Consider the following 24,044-nt stretch of genomic DNA (forward strand, 5'->3'; position numbering starts at 1 on the left):
TTCCCTCTTGAATGTAACATATTTTTGATGTATAGGTTATTTCTACTTTTTTACTGTAATAAACATTGCTGCAATGAACACCATTTTATAGATGTGTTTAAACACTTGTCCTATTCATTCCTTAAGATAATTTCCTAGGTAAGGAAATGCTAGGTTACTTCAAAATTTTGATTTATATTACCAAATTTCTCCCCAGAAAGATTGTACCAGTGTATACTTTTACGGATAATGTGTAAGACTTCCTGTTTTTCCACACTGTTAGGAACACTGTGTGGTATTCTTTCTAGTTTTTGAGAATTTTATAGGTTTTATTTTTCATCTCTTTGATTATTAATGAGCCTGAGCCTTATAAATGTTTATTAGCCATTTACATTTCATTTTCTGTGAATTATCTCTTCATTTTTTTGTTGTTAACATTATTGAGATTGAACATTCTTTTAAAAATATTTTATTTTGTTGTTCTTGAGGATATACACAGCAAAACATACACCAATTCAACCTTTTCTATATGTACAATTCAGTTACATTGATTACATTCTTCAAGTTGTGCAATCTTTCTCACCCTCCTTTTCTGAGTTGTACCTCCCCCATTAACATAAACTCACTGCCCCCTAAGGTTCCTAACTAATCTTTCAGTTGCTGTTGTCACTTTCATCCCATATATATCTTAAAAGAGCATAATGCTCAAGGCAAACATTTTTTACTAGTTAAGCTAAACTATTGTTTGGTTTTAAGAAGACTTCAGGGGACATTTTTGATTTAAGTTTTAAAGATGATCTCAGGGCAATAGTTTCAAGGGTTCATCCAGCCCTTGTGGCTCCAGAAATTCTGGAGTCCATGAGAATTTGAAATTCTATTCTGCATTTCTCCCCTTTTGATCAAGATTCTTCTATAGAATCTTTGAACCAAATGTTCAGTAATGGTAGCCAGGCACCATCCAATTCTTCTGGTCTCTTTGCAGAGGAGGCAGTTGCTCATGGATGCAATTCACTGCACGTTCCATATCTTCCTCCTATTCCTGACTCTTCTTCTTCGTTTGTTGCTCCAGGAAAATAGAGACTGATTGTCGTGACTTGGATAGCCACTTGCAAGTTTTTAAGATCCCAGGCAGTATGCAACGAACTAGGAGGTAGAACAGAGGCACTAAACGTGTTATTAAGCCAATTAACTGGAATGTCCAATGAAATCATGACCCTAAACCTCCCAACCAAGGAACTAAATCCTGTGAGGTGTCTGATCGTACATAAGCAATAGCAGCTACTTTTTTTTTTTTTTGTCATTATTGTAAATATATATATCACATAACTTTTGCCAGGGCAGCTTTTTACAGGTGTACAACTTACTGACAACAATCACAATAATTGGCCGTGCAGCCTTACCTTTAATCTATGCGATTTGTCCATCACCATTAACTCCCCCTCTCCCTCTCCCTCTCACCCCTAGTAACAACTAATAAACTTTCGTCTCAATACGTTTGTCTTTTCTTGTCTTTTCATATAAGTGAGGTCATTTTCTCTTTGGGATGGTCATTTTTTCCCCCTTTATTAATCTGTATGTACTCTTTACAGATTAATGAAACTAACCATTTGTCAAATATATTGCAAATAGAGTCTTTTAAATGCGGATCTCCATGAAAGGCATATATCTAACTCCTGCTATGTTACCATGACCAGATGAAAGAATGGAACACCCTTATTGGCTACCTATCATGTGACTGGCGTTGTGGTAGGTCTTGGGATTCAACGGCTTTATCAGCATTTTGAGGAGTTCCTGGGTTGCGCAAACAGTTAACAGGTTTGGTTGCTAACCCAAAAAGACATACCATAGCCATTAGGGGAGGGTGGCCTGAATGGAGAGGGACTTATACTGATGTCACATGCTGAGGGTTGATAGGACTGGGGAAAAATGTCTCGAGGGGCATGATGACTGTCCTCTACAACCTGAGACCCCCATCTCCACCCTATCTTGCCTTTCTTCTTGACAAGGGGCCTTGGTGTTGGTTGACCCCTCTTCTTCTGGGAGGTTGGAATCCTGCAACACCATTGTTGCTGTGGTTAGCTGCCATCGAGTTCACCCCGACCAATGGCAACCCTATGCACAATGGAAAGAAATGCTGCCTTGTCCTCCGCCATCCCCATAATCAGTTGGGGTTTGGGCCATTGTGATCCACAGGGTTTTCACTTGCTGATGTTTGGAAGTCTATCACTGGGCCTTTCTTCCTAGTCAACCTTAGTCTAGAAGCTCCTCTGATATCTGTTCAGCATCATAGCAACACCCAACTCTCCACTGACAGATGGGTGGTGGCTGTGCATGAGGTGCATAGGCCAGAATTGAACCTGGTCTCCTTCATGGAAGGTGAGAATTCTACCACTGAACCATCACTGCTGCCCTTTAAAGCCAAATCAAACCAAACCCATTGCCATTGAGTTGATTCCGACTCATAACAACCCTATAGGACAGAGTAGAACTGCCCCATAGAGTTTCCAAGGAGCAGGTGGTGGATTTGAACTGCTGACGTTTTGGTTAACAGCCAAGGTCTTAACCACTGTGCCACTAGGGCTCCTTTAGCACCTGGAAAATCATCTAGCAGTCAATCGTATCCTAGTCTCCTTCTGTGGTTCTGCATCTGGATGAAGCTGCTGTCCCTCTCCTCCTGCTTGTCTGAGGCAAGAACTCCAGCAGCACCTGAGCCACTCAGAATCCCAGCAACATTCATAATTGGGCCAGACTTAGTACCCTGTGGTGATGTTGAGAATAGCTGAAGTGGGGTGAGGAAAAACAGCCTAGCTCAGGGGAGAAAAACCAGAGGGGTCTAACAGAAGTGAGGTCAAGCTATAGTGAGGGATCACCTCTAAAATCATGTATGAGAGGAAGATAAGATGACAGAGTGAGGCGAGGCTTAAGAGAGAAACAGAAGCAGGACTAACCACTTAGGGATTAAGGGCCTGTAGTGGATGGTATCCACCATCCATCTGTCAGTTTGTCTACTGTGGTGGTTTGTATGTTGCTATGAAGCTGGAAGCTATGTCATCGGTATTTTAAATACCAACAGGGTAACCCACGGTGGACAGGTTTCAGTGGAGCCTCTAGACCAGGACAGACTAGGAAGAAAGACCTGGCAATCTGTTTCCAAAAATTAGCAGGTAAGAACCCTATGGATCACAACAATATTATCAGATATAGTGTTGGAAGATTAGCCCCCTAGGTTGGAAGGCACTTAAGATACACAGTGGCTGAAACAATGAACTCAAGTATACCAATATTCATGAAGATGGTGTATAACCAGGCAATGCTTTGTTCTGTTGTACGTGGGGTTGACATGAGTCAGGAGAGACTTGACTGCAACTAACAACAATGGATGCTACGGTGTGCCACCTACACTTTCGCGAAACTAGCACTCCTCCCTCTGCTGGGCTGCACAGTGCAACTCTAGAAATTGCCCTTGGCTGAAAGAAGCTTCCATGTTCAAGGTCATGACCTCTCCCCAAGAACAAGTTGAATTTAATGAACGTCTGATGGATGTTAGAATAAAAAGGTCCAATCCTCTTCCTCAATTCAGGATAATTCTGAAGGACCATCCCAGCTCCAGAACTCTTGACCAACCACGTAACAGTTTAACCTTCTCCCATCCCAAATCCTTCCTCATTCACGTCTTCACACGTTGACACTAAGAGCACTCCCCTACAAAATTTCTGCACACGAATCTCCATCTCAGGGTCTGTTTCTTGGGAATCTGACCTAAGACAGGGCCAGAGGGAGCCTATCTCCAGGAGAAGCTAGTGTCCTGGGGAGAGTGGAGAAGACCCTAGGATCCTTGAAGACCCTGGAGGTGAAAGGCCAGGGGCAGTGGGCAACCCATTGTATGCACAGAAGATTTCATGGGAGCATTTCTGCATGAATTCTGGGGGTAAGGGGGACTGGGCTTCCCTGGCCTGCTGCCATCTACTAACCGTAAACTCTTGCCTGGGACATTCAGAAAAGCTGAGCTAGGGCTGGGGCAGGGATTGATGTGCTAAATGGGCCAGTCTTCCCAGATCTCCTCTTGCTTTCTCTGTCCATCTGTACCAGGCTCATCTCTTTCTTCCACTGACTGAGTTTTTGAGGACCCCATTCTGGTGGCTGAGTGACAGAAGTAATGACTCCTGTTAGCTCATCCCTGGCTAACAGAGATAAACTCCTACCTGGCCTTCCTGCTTCCAGTCTGTTCTGGTTGGCCTCCCCCAAAGCAACAGGGGAAAACCAATCAGCAATTACATGCATTAGAACTCTTTTCTCACTCCCACTGTTAAGACTAGTCATTTGGTTGTTTCAAGCCAGATGTTCTGCCTTATTAAAGCTGGGGTTACTCATAGCCAAGGCCAAGTAGGCCATGTTTGAATGCCCATAAATTTGTTTCATACACTTTTTGCTCTGATAAGCTATAATTAAGATGTAGGGTCTTAGTTGGCCAACCACAATCATTTGTGAGGGAAGTACAAAGAAAACCTAGGACTCTAGGCATTTCTAACAGTTTTCAGCTTTGCACGGTTATTGCTGTTCAGTTAGAATTAGATAAGGTTTTTAATATAGGGTGGGATTAGTCTGCTCACTTTCCCCCTCCACACAGGTGCCTCTGTGCCTTCTAACTGTATTCCCTGCCTTACCCACCACACACTTAGACACACACATGCACAAACACACACATGTGCACAGGCCTGCGTGCACAGACACACTCACCCTTGCCTTTTGTAAACAGGGAAGAGCTAAACAACAACAGCAGCAGCAACAACACGCACATACAACTTCCAGAGAATGAGGAACCTGGTGATAAGGGGATGTGTCGTTTGGCGTGTGAGAGACAATTTTTTGTCATCTTACATAAGTTGACACTACTAGTCAAGAGCTAACGTATACGGAGTTCTTGTTATGCACCAGGACCTGTTCTAAAATAATTCAATCCTCACAATGACCCTATGGGGTGGATACTATTTGTTATCCTCATCTTAGAGATGAGGAAACTGAGGCACAGTGGGTTAAACAACTTACCCAAGGTCACGTAACTGGGAGGTGGGGAGCCAGGATTTAAACTCAGGCAGTCTGGCTCCAGAGCTGAGGCTGTTACTACAACATGACTCCACTGACCCAAAGGCCAGTGAGATACAAGGTAAGAGAAGGTTTTCTGGTAGTGGATTCTTCTCATCACAATACTCATGATTGCAATCTTTGGTGTTCTGAGACTTTCTCAGCCACCCTGGTCTTTGTGTGAAATAGAAATAGGTGTCTACTCCATGCAGACACAGGTCCATGGTAGTTGTGGTCCGTTAGTTCTTTGGACTATCTTTTCCTTGTATTTTGTTTTCTTCATTGTCCCTTGCTCTGGAAGGGGTAAGACCACTGGAGTATCTTAGATGGCTGCTCACAGGCTTTTAAGACCCCAGACGCTACTCACCAAGGTCGAATGTAGAACATTGTCTTTATAAACTGTGTTATACCAGTTGAGCTAGATGTTCCCTGAGACCATGGTCCCCACAGCCCTCTGCCCAACAATTCATTCTCTCAGGGAGTTTGGATGTGTATATGGAGCTTCCGTGACCTTTCCTTGTACAAGTCGTGCTGGCTTCCCCAATATTGTGTGCTGTCTTACCCTTCACCAAAGGTACCACTTATCTATTGTCTATTCATTATTCCCCCCACACCCTTCCCATCCCTCATAACCAAAAAAGATTGTTTCTTTCTGTGTGTAAAGTTTTTCATGACTTTTTACGGTAGAGGTCTCCTACAATATTTGTCCTTTTGTTATTGACTTATTTTACTCAGCATAATGTCCTCCGGTTTCATCCATGTTATGAGATGCTTCACAGATTCATCATTGTTCTTAATTGTTGGATAATACACCATTGTGTGTATGTACCATAGTTTGTTTATCCATTCATCTGTTGATGGGCATCTAGGTTGTTTCCATCTTTTTGCTATTGCTTACACTGGAACTCTTGTGCCGAACATAGCCTAAACAACTGTACATTGTGGTCCTGGTGGTTGTGTGTCAATCTGTCACTGTCCTGAGCCCTGAGATGGGGGAAGAAAGGAAACTATCCCCAATCCCTGAAGAGCCCCCTTGTTGAATCTCCTTGGTCCTTACCTTCTGCAGCTGGTCTGCTTCACCACCCCTAAGTGCTGTGGTCATGCTCTCTCTTCTTGAGCTCTTCCGGGGATGGGGAGCTTACCATTTTGAAAGGCAGCCAATTCTATCATTGGGTAGTAGAGGGAGAGGAGTTGGAGAGGTAGTTTGGGGCCAGATTTTGGGGGACATTGCAAGTAAGTTGATGGCAAGAAGATTGACTTGAACGGAGTGGCAAGGCCTTAACATTAAACTGGTGAGAAGGGGAGGAAAGAAAAGGGGGAGAAGTGGGAGGGCGTTAGCTATCAAGAGAGGAGCTCATTTGGCTAAAACAGGGATCCCAGTCATTTTCTGGGTAGAAGAGCAATGTGTTGAAGATGGTATTTACATAAGATCATGTTGGCAGTGATGTAGGGGCAGAGGGGAGCGAGGAGAGACTAGAGGCTCTGGATTGGTCTTTGTGGACAAGTGAACCACATCCAACCTCATGACCCACAGCAATTTGCCAGGCTGCCATGAGCAGTGTAATTTCTTCCCATGTGATGGGTCAGGCTGGTAAACGCCCCTGCATTTGTATGTATAACACTCACCCCCCTCTTCTGTTGCCGTCAGAAGATTCTGATGATCTGGCTTTGAAAGAAGTGGTGACATTTGATGGGCAGACTGGTACCTCCAAGCCCCTTTACCCCAAGGCAGAATGCACTATTGTTCTCTCCATCAAATCAGCTCAAGATATCCCCTTCTGGGAGGCCTTTCTTAACAAACCTCCTTCTACAGTCCCCATTTAATCATCTCCTGTAACTGCAGTAGACACGTGGCTGTTTCTGGCATCATCCATGTGTGACTGTCTCATGTCTCAGGGGAGAGTGTCAGACTATTTGCTTCCTCCTGGATGTACAGAACACATGTCCTCCTTCCTCAGAACGTCTCATCATAGAACTTAACGTTACTCAATAAATGATGGAACAGAAGTGCTCTTACCTAAACTTTAGCGTTCATGCCATCTTATGCACCTTGTATTGACTGCCTTTTCCACAAATCTTTGAGAGCTGACTTGCTGTCATGAGAACTGTTCCCATAGAGGTAGGTTCATGCAGAGGCTGAGATGTGAGCAAATGTGTCTGTTCCAAGCCCAGGATAAGCACCTACTGGAGGAGGGAGGAACTCTGTGACCTACAGTGCATCCTGAGTTGCTCTCTACTATTTTTTTAATCACCTGTAGCTACTTCACTGAGTGGTGCAACTGATTAATGCACTCCGCTGTTAATTGAAAAGTTGGCAGTTCAAGTCCACATAGAAGTGCCTCATAAGAAAGGCCTGGCAATCTACTCCCAAACAGTCAGCCATTGAAAACCTATGGAAAACAGTTCTTCTCTGACACACATGGGGTCTCCATGAGTCAGAATCGACAAGATGGCAACTGGTTGCTTGTAACTAGAAGGTATTCAAGTTAGCAAGTTGTCTACCCTGCTGCATGGGGCCAGTGGGCCGTGATCACTCCCTGACACTCAATCAGGACTTCCTTTCCTTCTCGAGGAGATGCCACAGCTGCCTGGAGTGCCCCACCTGTCTTAATCCCTCTGCTGGGGAGGCCTTTCCAGCGTACCTCCTGCAGAGTGTGTTGTTTTCCTTGGTCCATGCTCACTCACTAGGAGCTGTTAGATTCTGATAATCTCTCTTTGTAGCCAGGATGACTGCTGCTATTACCCCCAGGGGTTCCAGGCTGCCAAGACAATCACACACTCTGGGATGTGAGGGGGCACACAGGGGCTATTACCCCCAGGGGTTCCAGGCTGCCAAGACAATCACACACTCTGGGATGTGAGGGGGCACATAGTGGCTAAGAATGGGCGATGGTTTGAGGGGAGGCTCAAGGTCTCCCAACCAGTCAGGTCTCTTCTTCCACCATTTGGGTAAGCTGGCTGCATTTTAGATACATTTCAGATGGGCTTGCTACACAAGTGGGCATCTTCAGCAGGAGAGTGACGCAATCCCCACACATGGCAGATAATTTAGTCCACTTGTCTCTCGAAACCTCAATCGGATGAACCTTGAACACATGCTAAATGAGGTAAGTGGGTCAGAAAGGGACAAATATTGTATGATTCCATTTGTATGAAATATCTAGAATAGTCAAGTGTATAGAGACGAAAGTTTATTGGTGGTTATCGGGGACAAGAGAGAGGGAGGGGAAAAGAGGGACTCACTGCTTAGCGGACACTGAGCTTCTGTTAAGGTGATGTGAAAAATTTGGAAATGGATAATGTTAATGGTGAACAACATTATAAATATAACTAATGTCACTGAATCGTACATGTGGAAAATGTTGAAAAGGCAAAAAAAATTGTTGCATATATATTTACCACAATAAAAAAGTAGATACACAGCATGCAAAGATCTTCTTTTGAAGTAATTATTCTGCAGAGTTCTCTCTTTAAAAAAAAAGCAAAAAACCCCATCCTGAGTGCACGTGTGCAGGGCTTAGTTCTGAGCCTGGGGCAGGAGATGATTGAGGTGGGAGGGGTGTTGAGACGGACAAGACTTTCCTTGCCCAGTGTGCTGGTGGAGGTGAAACACTCAGGTGCCAACACAGAGGGCAATGACAAACGCAGGAGCAGCTGGACAGTCATTCATCCTACCTGTGAGCCCACAACGGCTAGGCAGTGGGCAGTGGGGAAACAGAGTGTACCAGACAGATATGGCCCTGCCCTGGTGGTTCCCACTGCTAAGTGGACAGGGCCACAGCCATCATTGCAAGGGAGAGGCAGGAAGGGATGTAGGTAGCCGAACCCACAGGGGACTGAGGAGACACAGTTGAAAGGTGAAGAGACTGGGCTCAGGATGTGAGAGAGGAGACATGGAGACTGCCTGGGCAGCAATGTGAACAATAGGAACAGAGAAGTCCCCTCATCAGGGTGTCACAGGGAGATAGAAAGGATGTTAGGGAGCCTCTTGGTCACCCAAAATGGTAGTGAACAGTGCAAAATCTCAGATGAGTGTCCACTCATTCAGGCCTCTAGTCCACTCATTCAGGTGAGTCTGGGGCATTCTAACTTAACCCGTCCCCTCTGCTACTAGAATAGCTAAAGAAGTGCATGAAGTGTTGAGACCCAGGGACAGACCATGCAAGGCTCTCTGGTGCAACAATTAGGAGGAATCCAACATTGCACTCAATCCTCCCAAACTCTTCTCAGATTCCTTTCCTATGTGAGTTTTACTTGTTCTTGGAGGTGGACAGCAGAGTGACAGAGGTGGACACCTAAGGTTTTTGGGGGAATGAAAGAGCCACAGAGTCACCTAATTGAACCTCCTGCCTCCTGATAAGCTGGTGTCCAGGGCCCTGGGGCTGGGCCATGCCTGGCAGGAACTTAGCCCATTCACTCATAATCCTGCACAGAGTCTGTACACAGCTGATTATAAGAAAGGCGTGGAGACTCCAGATGACAACCAAGGAAATTGATGTGGGGATTAATTTTAACCAGAGAACGAAGCTCAGGATTCTCAATTCTGTTCCATTGGTCTGTGTATCTGTTGTTGTACCAGTACCAGGCTGTTTTGACTACCGTGACTGTATAATAGGTTCTAAAATCAGGTAGTGCGAGGCCTCCCACTTTGTTCTTCTTCTTGAGTAATGCTTTACTTATCTGGGGCCCCTTCCCTTTCCATATGAAGTTGCTGATTTGTTTCTTCATCTCATTAAAAAATGCCGTTGGAATCTGGATCGGGATTGCATTGTATCTGTAGATCGCCTTGGGTAGAATTGACATTTTCACAATGTTGAGTCTTCCTATCCATGAGCAAGGTACGTTTTTCCACTTATGCAGATCTCTTTTGGTTTCTTGCAGTAGTGTCTTGTAGTTTTCATTGTATAGGTCTTCTACATCTCTGGTTAGACTTATTCCTAAGTATTTTATCTTTGGGGGCTATTGTAAGGATGTGGATACTTTCTACATGACCAAACTGGACTTGGAAACCCAAGTGGAGAACCTGACCAATGAAGTCAACTTCCTGAGAGCCATCTATAAAGCTGTGAGGACCTTTATTCTTTCTTTTAGGTGAAAGTCACAGCCCTGGGGTGTCAAATCTTGCTTGATTCTGGAGATTCAGCTTCTTTGTGAATTCTATTTGGCAGCAAATATATGCAAAGTCTTTCCCATCTTTATTCAAATTCCTTCTTCATTTATCCCATTTTACCTTCTTCCACACCCTCATTGCAGCCCCTGGGTAGTGCAAACAGTTAAAGTGCTTGGCTACTAACTGAAAGGTTGGAGGTTTGAGTCCACCGAGAGGTGCCTTGGAAGAAAGGTCTAGCGATCTACTTCTGAAAAATCAGCCATTGAAAACCCTATAGAGCACAGTTCTACCCTGACACACATGGGATTGGCATGAGTCAACATCAACTCCATGGCATCTGTTTTTTTTTACCTCCATCATATTGCTCACCTTCTCCCTCTCTTCTTCTTCCTAAGGCTCAGGATACCCAGTATCTGCTATTCATGTCTTTAGAATCCCTATATTCAGAGTCACAAGGGAAATCTTGGGGGAGTGACTAAGAGGACAGTCAAGGATAACCTCTTACCGCATGCTAAACAGTGTCCTGCTGCTTGGTTGTTACCTTCTTTCCCCTTCATAAGCTTTGGTTTTCTAGGCTCCATAACACTCCTGAACCAATAGATGGAAGGTTCAGGGCATCCCAGAGAGATGCTGACAACTACTCAATGGTCTCCCCTATGTGTGTGTACGAGTACAACCAAGTCCTATTGGAATCCAGTGATATGTCCGTGGTCTTGTCCATGGACAATAACCGCCACTTAGACTTGGACAGCATCATCTCTGAGGCCAAGGTCCAGTATGAAGAGATCACTGAGAAGAGCAAGGCTGAGACCCAGGCCCTGTACAAGACCAAAGTGAATAAGAGTCACCACATTAGCTCGGATCCCATGAGACTTTCCCAGGGCTCCTGCTCCTTCACTTCCAGCCCCTCTTGGCACCATCCCAAATAATACATATTTTATTCAGTGGAAAACCCACTGAAATTCCTTTCACAAATTACCATAACTTGCAGAGACTTTGTGGTGTCTTTTCACTGCCTGATATCTTTAAGGGCAACTATGAGCTTCAGTTAAGTGATCCCCTCCACTCTAAATGCCTGGTGGACTTTCATATGACATTAGCAATTTCTGGATTGATGGCAATCATAGTCCCCTTCTCACACACACAAACAGTTCAGGGTCATGAGTAATCTGTCCCTACTTTCTCACCATCCCCACTCCAGCTTCGGTTGCTGCAGACCACAGCTGGCAGGCATGGTGATGACCTGAGGAGCACCAAGAATGAGACTGCTGAGTTCAACAGGATGATCCAGACGCTGAGGGCAGAGATTGAGAGTGTCAACAAATAGGTGGGTGCAGCTCACTCAAAGCCTAAGATTGTAACTCTGATGACAGTGGTGCTGTGGGGTGCCATCAGGGCACCTGGACTCCACAGACTGGGGGGCCTCTCTGGCTTCTGGGCTGGAGCCTTCAGCAGTGGGGCTTCCCAAATGGTACCATACAGAGTAAGGGCTTCAGCTATCTTTACTTCCATCCACCATCTTCAAGGTGGAATCATCTTCCCTCAATCCAGTGGGCATGGCCTCAAGACTCCATGAAATATGTGAGACTGCGTTTCTGCAGTCTCAGACCATGGATTATACCTCCCTAAAAGATTGGGAAATAGCTATCCATTATCCCTGGGTAAGGGCTCAAATAACCATTGGAATTTGCCAGCATGGTTTATCTGCATGAGTATGAATGATATGGGCAGAAGAGGTTAGTATGGGAAACTTCAGAGCACACAGGTTGGAGATTTGCATTAAGGAGACAAATGGGGACCTGTGCTCACTTGCTACATGCCCAGCTGTGTCCAGAGACTCAGCACACTTCCTCTTCTTCCTCTTGCTTCAAAATGCCAATCTGCAGGCAGCAATTACTGACTCTGAGCAGTGGGGTGACCTGACCCTCAAAGATGCCCAGACCAAGTTGGCAGAACTCAGAGAGGTTCTGCAGCAGCTCAAGGAGAACTTGGCCCATCTCCTGTATGACCACCAGGACCTGATGAATATCAAGCTGGCTTTGGATGTGGAGATTGCCACCTACCAGAACATGCTGGAGGGCGAGGAGTGCAAGTGGGCAGGGACTCTGGCCAAGACAAGGAACCCAACTTGAGAACCAAGTGTCACAGTATTGCATGGTCCTTGGTTAGACCCACTGTGTTACAGTGGTTTTTATCCTTAGGTTTACTTCCTCTTGGTATTCCCCGGGCTCTAGAACAGTGGAGGTAGGGGGCAAAGGAGTGTCTCAACAAATCTTGACGAACTGAACTGTACTGCCCATCATTCTCTCTCTGGTTTCGGGGAAACCAGCTCTATAATATTTTCTAGAGCAGGACACTTAGGCATTCCTAGAAGGCACACAGTGCACCCTAAGAACAAATGTCAGCTACTCCTGGTATGATGAAGAATACAAACATAGGTCCTAGGTGGTCCTTGACCTTAACAGTGGAGATGAGACATATATATAAATAACTCTAATTTCTCATGAGTCCAACTATTTCCTCTATAAAAACAACCTAGGCGACTAGTTTTCCAGTTCAGCTTGTCCAACTATCTGTTGGAGTTTACCAGGTTAGCCCTCCCTGTCCCTAAACTCCATACTAAAGCTTCCCCTTCTCTCTGCACCAGTCACTCTTCCTCACCTTCCCATCTCTGTTAATGCTATCACTGCATAGTTGGAGGCTGTGAAGTTATCTAGAAAAAGCACCCAGATATGGATAGTGTCCATGGGCCTAGAAAAGATGATACAGGTAAGAGCTGTGTCACTTTCAGTATAGGTAGGCTTTCTACCTAGTTTAGTTTACTCTTCACAACAAACTGATGAAGAGATACATTATCCCAGTTTTGCCAATGAGGTAACCAAGGTCCAGGTGGTGGCAGAGCCAAGTCTCTAGAAACATTGTATCTCCATCTCTGTATCCTCATCCTAGCATCTCAGGTAAGCTCCTTCTCATGTATAACCTCAATCTCTGATGCTGTAGCTCCTATCACTGTAGCTTGGCATCCCAGGAGCTAATTCTGATAAGAGATTATCCCAGCTGGATAATTTCACCATGAGGTTTCCCTGATATTTATTTTGTTTTCCTAAACAGGATGTCTGGGGAGTGCCAGAGCCCAGTGTGCATCTGTGAGTATCTTGTATACTCATTTTCTATTGGCTTAGGTGATTTCTCAAGGCTTTGCATCAGCTCACCTATCCATAAATTACTTCTTTTATAGCTTAGTCCCCATAGTAACACAAAGGGAGGAACATAAGGGGAGTCACATAAGTTATATTTGGATAGGACTTATCTGGATGTCCTGTCCAGTGTGTGTTCTGGGCCCTTCATCGATTAGGGAGCTCCCACGCAAGAATCACCTCTCCATCTCTCTTTAGATTTTCTTTGCCTTCATTCCTCAGACAGGGCTTGGCATGTAATGGACATTTTGACAGAGTGTGACTGAGCAGCTTGTTCTCTTTGCAGCTGTGGTCAACCACACTTCCAGCTGCAAGAACATCAGTGCTGGGGGCAGCAGCAGCAGCAGCAGCAGCAGCAGCAGCGATGGTGGGAGGGTCAATAGAGGTGGTCAGGGCATCAGAAGGGGCAGCACGTCCATGACTGTTGGGAAGGGCATCCAGTCTGGAAGCACAAGCATCTCCATTGGTCACAGTCCCAGAGTTATCAGTTCATAGTCCTCCTCCTTGGCCAGGGTTGTGCAGACAACCACCAATAGCCAGTGCTCCTGTGTCAAGTACTGAGACTGGGACCTGATGCTCCATTGCAGAGACTCCCCCTGCCCTTAGCCATATCTTTCTGTAATAGCTCCCCTTCCCCAGGGTGGGTGACAGCATAATCTCATCCCTTTGGATTCCTGGAGCCAATAAGGGGTCCAGATAGACATTGTCGTGTTTGGAGTTTGTCCCTGAGCTCATAACCCATTCCCTTATTGCCTTTATGTTTTCTTGTATATAAACTCTGCTTTGCCTCTTCTCAGCTCACTGTTTTCTTGTCTTCATTAAACTCCAATATGTTGCACTGCATTTTGGCTTTATGAGTTTTGTAGGACAATAGAGACTCATGGTGTTTTCTGAATCAGAGGGTGACACACTGGAAATGTGGCCTTCTGAAAGTTATGTTAGCAGCTGTGTGTGGAGCGAGTGGGAGATGAAGAGAGAATGGGGGTGCTGAAAGAATCTTTGGGGTTAAGCAAACTGGGTCAAGATTTACAATCTACCCAACTGCCACAATCTGGTTCACTCTTTCTAAATCCATCCCAGGGCAGGCCACACTGAGGCTGGCGCACTTCTTATACTGGCTTCAGTGGTCCTTGCCAAGAGTTCCATACTCAGTGATAGCCAACTGACTAGCTGAAGTGCCCAGCCTGGGTCACATCATATCTCCCCTTGGGGACTTTGGGCCAGGCTGGTGGGATAATGGGCCAAAAACTTCCCCTGTACCCACACTGCTTATGGCTCAAGGACAGCCACCTATCTCCCCAGTAAGACAGCTCACCGCCCCCACAGCTCACCACCTCCCCAGCTTCATCTGTTTGCCTTCTGCTGGTTACTTTCTGCCTGCTCGCCTTGCCAAAATTTTTGGCTTGTTCCAGGCTCAGCAGCTGCCTCTTGTTATCTCACCTCCAGTTCTTGGGACTTGAGCTAGCAGCTTACCTGTTGATCTTGGAATTCGTCAATCTTCACAGCCTGCAAGCAAGAGTCCTGTTCCCCGACCTGCTGATCTTGGGTTTGCCAGCCCCTGCAGCTATGTGAATCAGGAGAAACCTTGTGGTCTTGTCTGCTGATCTTGGAATTCGTTGACCTTCACAGCCTGTGAGCGGGAACCCTGCTCTCCAACGTGCCGACCTTGGGTTAGCCAGCTTCTGCGGCTGCATGAATTGGGAGAGGCCTCTACCATGATCCATGGACTTGGGATGTTTTAGCCTCTACAATTGCATGAGCTGTTTCCTTGATATAAATCTTTCTCTATATATACTTACATGCTTTACTGGTTTTGCTTCTCTAGAGAACCCCGCCTAAGACAGACTTATTTAGTAGTTACTATCTGCTCAGACTGTATTCTCAGCACTCCACATACAACTCATTTAATCCTCACAGTGATCCTATCAGATAGCTATTATTATCTCCATTTTAGAGATGAGGAAAAGGAGGCACAGAGAGATAAAGTGACTTGCCCAAGGTCACACTGTCAGCAAGTGGTAGAACCAGGGTTTAAAAAGAAGAGTAGTTGGAACCAAGAGTCCATACTATACTATATTAATCATGCATGTGAAGTTTGTTTCTTCACAATAGAGTTGAGGCGGGAGACTGTTTTCTGGTCTTTGATGGCAGAGACTTACATTATTCAGAGGAGCTCTAGTGGTGCAGTGGTTAAGTGCTTGGCTGCTAACAAAAAGGACAGCTTTCTGACCCACCAGCTGCTCTGTGGGAGAAAGGTGTGGCAGTCTGCTTCTGTAAAGATTTACAGTTTTGGAAACCCTATAGGGTAGTTCTACTCTGTCCTATAGGGTTGCTATGAGTCGGAATCGATTTAATGGCAATGAGTTTGGTTTTTTTGGTTTGGTTTGAGACTTTACATCTCATATTGGTAGCCCTGCTCTGTCCTTGGTGCTGAATCTGGGTCCAGGTGGCTGGGGGAAGCTTCTCTTTCAGGAGGACGAAGCTCATGATTGCTCCCTCCAAACTCATGTCTCCAAGTCCCTACTTTAACTCTGAGCATTGCGATTGGGCTCACAGATTTCCTGCCTATGATCAAGTAAACATTTTCTCCAAAGCTCAACTTTACAATAGGTCCAGACTCTGTCCATTTTATTGTGTTCTCTTTATAACTAGATTAAAAACCAATTTGTCTCTTTTGAAGAAATCTTTATGGATAATTAAACTTACGTATACTAGCATGTTTTCTTTTTTTGCCTCAGTTTCTGGGGAGTATTTGTCATTGGGTGAACAAAATATTTGCTTCCTCTTTTAACATGAAGTATTCTTTTTAATTTAACTCTCTTATTATTGGGATGAGAGGGATATGAAAGTATGTTAAAAAGCTAGTCTTTTCTTAACCGAGGCTAAGCTTATGCTGAGCAACAGTAGAAACTGGGCATTCCCAGAGGTACAGGGTGACTTACAATATTAGCCATTATTATTCAGTAACGTGGTAATAAGAATAATATCTGCCTCTCAGGATGTTTCAAGGAATACACAAAATAATATATGTAAAAAGTGTTTTGTAAAATGAAAGATGTTCATACAGATATTGTGCTACATGTATACAAGTTTTGATCAGCCACTAGATTAGAAACTCTTTAAGGAAAGAGGCTATGCCATACAGAGTTTGTATGTCACACAATACTGGACAGAAAATGTGCACTCAACAAGCACTTGTTGACTGATGGATTGATGAAATGATACAGCTTGGCATAATTCCTAGAACCAGATAAGTACTCAGCAAATGAGAGATACCACCGTCATTATTTCTAGGGTTACCACTGATTTGTGAGGAATCAGACTCTGAAGGCTAGAGATGACTTCAGAGGCTATCAAAAGGAGCCCCCACTTAGATGCTTGAGTCCTCTCTAAAACACTGTCCACAAGTGGCAGTCTCACCTCCTGTGGAGGGTAACTCCTCTTTCTCACAGAAGACCATATCCTCCTCTCAGGAAGTTTTCCCTTACATGAAGCTAAGTCCTACCTAGAAATTCCACTCATTAGTCCAAGTTTTTCTCTCCGTGGCTATAGGGAGCAGGCCTAAGTCCCCTTGTGCACAAGAGTCGACAACTATTTGAGGACAGTTGTTCCCTTTATCGAAATTCTTTCTCCATGTAGAACACTTCCGTTTCCTCCTCTCTTTGAGGTGCCCTGCCCCCACCATCCTGGATCCTGTCTCACAGACATCTTTTGGGTTCCTAGAACCCATCCCAACTCTCTAGGTGAGGCTTGAATAGCCCAGGAAAGGGTGGGCATGTGGCTTCTCTCTGTGCATCCTCTGATCTTGCATTTGATTTTGGCCATTCCTTCCTGGTGCTGACTCACCCTGAGTCGGCACCATTTTATACAAGCCCTTAAGAATCCGTGTCTCTCCATGCTGACCGTACAGCTGTTTTGTTTGAATGCACGTGTAGGGTTTTACATTAATCTCTGTTAAATATTTCTGGTTAGATTTGACTCAAGCTCCAGACTGTCAAATTATTTTTGGATTCTGATCCTGCCATCCAACCTTACTTATTACTCTTACTAGGTTCAAGCCAGTTATATATTTGAGCTATGTGCAAAGACGTTCTCATTTGTGTGTACTGGACAGAAAAAACTGCTATTCAAAGCAAAATCTGCTTATTTATAATGGGGAAGAAAGATATCATAATTAGTCTCAAGGAAGGTGGATCTTTTAAAAAATCCTTTTTATTATGGAAAATGTCAAACAAATATAACAGTAGAGATGATAGTGCAATGAAGCTGTCTGTATTCATTACCCAACTCAACAATCCACTCATCTTGTTTCCTCTCTACCTTACCCACTCCTCCTACTTACAGATTATTTTGAAGCAAATCCCTGATGTCAGATTATTTCATCCATAAATAGTTTTCTAAGTTTCTCTAAGATAAAGACAGTTTAAAAAAAGTCATAACACCATTATTACCCTTAACAAGATAAGCATTGTTTAATGTGATCAAATATCCGGTCAGAGTTCACATTTTCCCCAATGGCTCACAAATTTTTCACTGAAATTGCTTGTTTGAATCAGGATTTAAATAACATTAATACATTGCAATTTGTTGCTATATCTTTTAAGCCTCTCTTGGTCTTTAGAGTCCATTCTCTCTTTTTTATTCCTTGTTGTTTATTTGTTGAAGAAATCTGGTCATTTGTTTTGTAGAGTTAGTGTCCTACTAAGTTAATGTTCCCCCACCCTGCCCTGTGATATTGTTTAACATGTTCCTCTGTCCCTTGTATATATTTTAAAATTATTATACATTAAAATAGACTTTTTTGGCATGTATAGTTCTATAAATTTTAACAGTTATGCGTGTATGTATATATATATATTTTTTGGTATATTTTTTTATTGTACATTAGATGAAGGTTTACAGAACATACAAGCTTCTCATTAAACAGTCTACACCTGTATATATTTATAAAATCACCATCCTAATTAGAATACAGAACAGTTCTATCACTTCGCCAAACTCCATCTAGCTATTCTTTTATAGTCACACTCTCCCCCCATCCTTAATCCTTGGCAGCCACTGATATGTTCTCTGTTGCTATAATTTTATCTTTTTGAGAAGGTTGTATAGATGAATCACACTGTCATGGATTGAATTGTGTCCCCAAAAACATCTGTCAACTTGGCTAGGTCATGACTCGCAGTATTGTATGATTGTCTACCATTTTATCATCTGATGTGATTTCCCTATGTGTTGTAAACTCTATCACTATGATGTAATAAAATGGATTGGCGGCAGTTATATTGATGAGGTTTACAAGATTAGACAGTGTCTTAAGCCAATCTCTTTTGAGATATAAAAGAGAGAAGCGAGCAGAGAGACTTGGGGACCTCATACCACCAAAAAAGCAGTGCCTGGAGCAGGGTGTGCCCTTTGGACCTGAGGTTCCTGTGCTGAGATGCTCCCAGACCAAGGAAGACTGATGCATCACAAGGACCTTTCTCCAGAGCTGACAGAAAGAAAAAGCCATCCTCTAGAGCTGATGCCTTGAATTTGAACTTGTAGCCTACTAGACTGTGAGAGAATAAATTTCTCTTTGTTAAAAGCCTTCCACTTGTGGTATTTCTGTTATAGCAGCACTAGATGACTAAGGCACATGCCATAGGTAACATTTTGAGACTGACTTCTTCCACTGAGCATAATGCCTTTGGGACTGATCCATGCAGCTCTCTCTCTATGTAGGAGCTTTTAATATGCTGCCAAGTTTGATAAAGCACTAAGACTAGTGGGCAGTTTGGAGAATAGAAAATATCCTTATTTCTAAGTTCTCTGAGATTTAAACACTTAAAAAAAAGATAACTACAAAGAGCCTCTCTCCAATCCATTCTTCACCCCAAAATCCAACAACAGATCAGATGATGTCACTCTTCTGCTCAAAAGGCTTCAGAGGTTTCCCAGTACCTGCAGTATGAAGTTTGAACTATCATGTCAGACCAAGTCCCTCATGGTCTGATCCTTACTGACCTCTCCAGCCTCATCTCCCACATCTTCTCACTCAAATCCTATACTCTGGGCACACTAAATTGCTTGTGATTTCATGACTATGTCATGGTTTCACTTGCCCCCAGGACTCAGCTTATCTGCAGATATGCACAGATAGTCATGCTTTATGATGTCATCTGATTTTAAACTGCCTTTTATATCCAGACACTAAAGTTAGCCCCCTACCAGAGGGTCACCGATTGCCGTCAACCTGTTTTGTCTTGTTTTTCATTAAAATCTGTAGAGAAAAAGATTGCAAAGCCTTCCTTAGCACTACCCCTCAGAGTCTGCTTCCTTTGCAAGAAGTTCTCCCTAACATCTAGCCTCAGATAAGCTTAGTGAAATGCAACACCGCATCCTCATCTTGCTCCCAGGAGATAGTGAGACATAGTCCTCCTCTATATCTTCATGATCTACATGGTTTTCCTGCTGCTGCCCTCAACATGGCATGAGGTCCAGATTGGTACTTCCACTTACTTTTCGTTACCCACATGAATGGGTACTAAATTGCTATCAGGAAGGTCCAAGCTGGGGTGAGGGGTTGGGTGCTCAAGACCTGGCACCCAGAGGCTGAGGATGGGTGAGTGTGTGTTGGTGGCCCCAAAGTCAAACAGGTTGATTCCTGGCTGAGTAGCTGTTCCATACCAGTTAAACCTCTTCTTCCACCAATTAGGTGAATAATCAGGAGTCAGCTACTTTTCTAATGCACTTGAGTTGGGCATGACAAATGACCCTGGCAGGAGAAAAAACATTTCCCGAAAGAATGTTCTTGGAGGTTGTAATTAGTATGTCTACTCTTCCATGCCTTGCTCAAAGCTCCCATATTCAGGGTCCTGTGCTGAGTGTAGAGCAGGACCCATGCAAATGTCCATGTGCCCACTCAATCAAGCAAGAAGGTAATAGACAGGTCTTGGTAGAGAGTCCTAGAATGTGCAGGCTATTCATTTGATGGTCTGGTAGAGGTTGGGCTTCTCTGAACCACCCAGGCTTGAGGTGGTCTCTTGGTAAAGCTCTATATAAACCAAAACCAAACCAGCTGCCATCAAGTTGATTCTGACTCATGGTAACCCATGTGTGTCTGAGTAGAACTGTGCTCCATAGTGTAATCAATGGCTGTGATCTTTCATAAGTAGCTCACCAAGGCTTTCTTTTAAGGTGCCTCTGGGTAGCTTCAAACCACCAGCCTTTTTGTTAGTAGCCGAGAACTTAACCATTTGTACCACACAGGGACCCCAGAGCTCTATAAACTGGAATGGAGAACACTGTTTTAGCCAGCTGGGCACTGTCCAGAGGTAAGGAGAGTTCTTTATTCAGAAGAAGAAGGAAAAAGCTTTACCTGACTTCCGAGACTTGATGACCCCAACATCTTGAGGTTCTTCCCTCCCACTCTGGTGGAGGTGGTTCCCAAGAGTGTTGGAGGGGCTTTCTCTAGGGAGGACCATGCTTTCCACCCAATTTCCTGAGACAAAGTTCTCCTAGGAGACTCTTCTGTCTTAAGAGCTTGGATTTGAGTGACAGAGGCCAATGACCTAGGTCACTGGAGATGGAAGGAACACGGAAAGTCACCTAATTAGACCTTCACAATGAGCAGATGCCTTGAAGTATGGAATCGGTCCCAGTAGGAAGTAGCCTATCCAAGCCTAGCCTTGGATCTGTTGAAGGCAAATAAGACTAATGCTGTAGAAAATCAAAGCAGGATTAAGCCTAAGATGTGTTTGGGATTTGAGGCATTGACCTGTTTTGGCTAGAAAACCAAACTCAAGAAACCATGAAATTAATGAACCAATTCACCTGGGAGCTATAAAAAGGGTCACCCCTGTCCCTATCTAGAAGGCGCCTTTTCCTCTGAGGTTTTCTGAACCAGGATGTCTTCCTGCATCCAGAGAAAATGATGAGCCAGCAGTCCAGCAGGCCCTCCCAGGCCACCAAGGCTTCAGTGGCAGCTCTGCCATTGTGGTGGCTGGCTAGAGCCACCCCAGCTCCTGCAGGTCCCTGTAGGCTTCATGCTGTTGGGGAGGCAGTCCCGCCACAGCCTGCACCATGATCAGGGGTGCCTTTGGCAGCAGGAGCCTGCACATTCTTGGGGGCAGCAAGATCTCACTCAGTGTGGCCAGAGCAGCCGCCCTGCCTGAGGGTTCAACACGGGGATGCTCTGGTGCCTTTGCGGGGAGCCTGTGTGGGACCAGAGAGAAGGGGCCCGAGTGGTGGCTTTGGAGGAGGTTCCTTCAGTGTTGGAGGGAGACCTGGTAGCTTTGGAGGAGCTTCTGTTGGAGCTGGGGGATTTAGGGGTTCGGGGGGCTTTCCTCTGGGCATCCAGGAGATGACCATCAACCAGAGCCTTCTGCAGCCCCTGAACATGGGGATTGACCCCCAGATTGTGGAGATGAAGACCCAAGAGAAGGAGCAGATCAAGACCTCAACAATAAATTTGCCTCCTTCATTGACAAGGTGAGGCCTATTGGTGACCTGGGGCCCTGGGTGGGGGAAGGCCCGTGGCCCTGAGAGCCTCTGGGGTTGGGGGACACGACAGTCCTGGGCTTGGGTGGCAGATCTGCTCATGAGTGGGAGCCTGGGCAGGACGTGACCTTTCCTCTGTGGTTGATGACAGATAAGTTTCCTGGAGCAGCAGAAGAAGGTGCTGGAGACCAAGTGGTGCCTCCTGCAGGAGAAGATAGCCACCTCCAAGGCCAGTGTCAACGATGTGTGTGTGTGTGTGTGTGTGTGTAGATATAAATATATATTTTCATTTTTATTGTGGTGAAATGTTTTTAACAAAACATTTGCCTATTCAACCATTTTTACATGCACAATTAACAAGCACATAGTTTAAAACGAATGAGAATGTGCTAATTGCTGATCTGATGTTCTCCCTCTTCAGGAAGTGGACATTTCCTACATAACCAAAGTGGACCTGGAGGCCAGTGGGGAAAGCCTAGTGGGTGAGATCAACTTCCTGAGAGCTGTCTATGAAGCTGTAAGGCCCTGTCCCATTCTGTGTTGAGTTTTAGGTACTAAACTCTCAAGTCCTTTTTTTCCCCCATTATTTGCTCTTTTCCTCCACATTTATTATCACACCTCCTGCTGAGCTTCTGGGACCTCTGCATCTTTGTGAAAACTGTCCATCTAGAAACTATCCTACCTTTCTTTCTTTTTCCTACCTTTCTTTCTGTGTGATCGCTAGCCCCTATGGATAACAGTCTCTGAGTCTCCTCCCCCATTCAGAGTGTCTGGACAAAGAAACCCATAGAAGCCACACAGCAGGAGTGGTGAACAGAGGCCTTTTGCTTCTTTAGGGCTGTTGGCTGATATTTTTGCCCACATTTTTGAAAGAAATCACTAAAAAGCTGATCTCGGGGGTTTGCAATGAGGACCTGCCAACTGGATGTGAACAGGATTGGCTTTTTGTCTACTCTACAGGAGTACAACCAGGTCCTGTTGGAATCCAACAACATTTCCTTGGTGCTGTCCATGGACAACAACTGGCACCTGGACCTGGACAGCACCATCACAGAGGTCAAGTTTCAATATGAGGAAATTGCCCAGAGGAGCAAGGCTGAGACCAAGGCCCTGTACCAGATCAAGGTGGATGAGCTGAACATCTTAGAGGAACCAATTTCCACTTGGGCCTTTCATTCTGGCCTAACTAAGCCACCCAAGTCTGAGGCCACTACATTTTTAGGAAAGGTAGGAACCCTCTAAGACACAGACTTCCTAGGTCCTCCAGGCTCCTGGAAGGGCTTGATGTGGTAGGTAGGTAGATTCAGGTGGTCAGGAGGGGCTTGACAAATGCCAGCTGTGATCATCAGCATTATCATCATCCATCCTATCAGGGCCACGGCTAGCCCATAGATGCCTTTGGGCTGATCACAAAAGGTGCCCCTCTAGGCAGATGCAGCAATGTTAGCCACAGGTTAGCAAGGAGAATGTGGGCTGGGTTTTAGCCCCAACTTGTGCCCTCAGCCAAAAGTAGAGGCCCTGCTTACCACTACCATCACCACCACTGCTATCATTGTTATCAACTCCATCATCACTGCTGTCATCAGCATCATCTTCATCACTGTTGGCTGAATAAGTTGCTTACTGAAGCAAGCCCAGCAGGATGAGCAGCACCATCCATGTTCTTTTACTTTGGAAAAATCACACCAATCTATCTCAAGTGCTTTTCTTCCATGGCACATTCTTTAGGGGCAATATCCTTCCAACACCCTTTGAACATACACCAAAGCTTGCCCTCTGTGGTCAGAGCTCATATTTTTCTTTTTAGGCCCTCTCTGACTTCCTGGTTGACAACTTCCTGTTCCTTCTCCCTTGCAGCTTAGGGAGCTGAAGACAACAGTTCGCAGGCTCAGCGATGACCCGAAGATCACCAATAATGAGATTGTGGAGCTCAACAGAATGGTCCAGAAGTTGCAGGTGGAGATTGAGACTGTCAAAATGCATGCACCTCTCAGCGGAGGAGAAGGGGAGGAAGGATGGGGTGCTCTGGCTGCTGGGCAGGCTCAGGGCTTCTGGGATTGGCCATATGCCATCCCCAACATCCCCAGGCTTGTGACCTAATTTTTTTTTATTGTACTTCAGGTGAAGGCTTACAGAACAAATAGTTTCTCATGAAACAGAAGTACACATATTGTTTTATGACATTGGTTAACAACCCC

At 44.9% G+C, this 24,044-nt stretch overlaps 1 protein-coding gene and 1 pseudogene across 1 annotated transcript; both read left to right on the forward strand.

The window, feature by feature from the left end:
* The first annotated feature begins 10,033 nt into the window (after window positions 1-10,033).
* Window positions 10,034-21,357, forward strand: LOC101358134 (keratin, type II cytoskeletal 2 oral-like). Its single transcript, XM_004374067.3, has 7 exons — window positions 10,034-10,126; window positions 10,843-11,004; window positions 11,373-11,495; window positions 12,040-12,263; window positions 13,283-13,317; window positions 13,655-13,735; window positions 21,254-21,357. The coding sequence occupies exons 1-7, from the start codon at window positions 10,049-10,051 to the stop codon at window positions 21,355-21,357; spliced, it is 807 nt and encodes a 268-aa protein (XP_004374124.1). The 5' UTR covers window positions 10,034-10,048.
* A 72-nt stretch (window positions 21,358-21,429) lies between these two features.
* LOC101358390 (keratin, type II cytoskeletal 3-like) overlaps window positions 21,430-24,044 on the forward strand; it is a 6,130-nt pseudogene continuing 3,515 nt past the window's right edge.

This window comes from Trichechus manatus, unplaced genomic scaffold (assembly GCF_000243295.1).
Source record: "Trichechus manatus latirostris isolate Lorelei unplaced genomic scaffold, TriManLat1.0 scaffold00027, whole genome shotgun sequence".
NCBI classification, from domain to species: domain Eukaryota; kingdom Metazoa; phylum Chordata; class Mammalia; order Sirenia; family Trichechidae; genus Trichechus; species Trichechus manatus.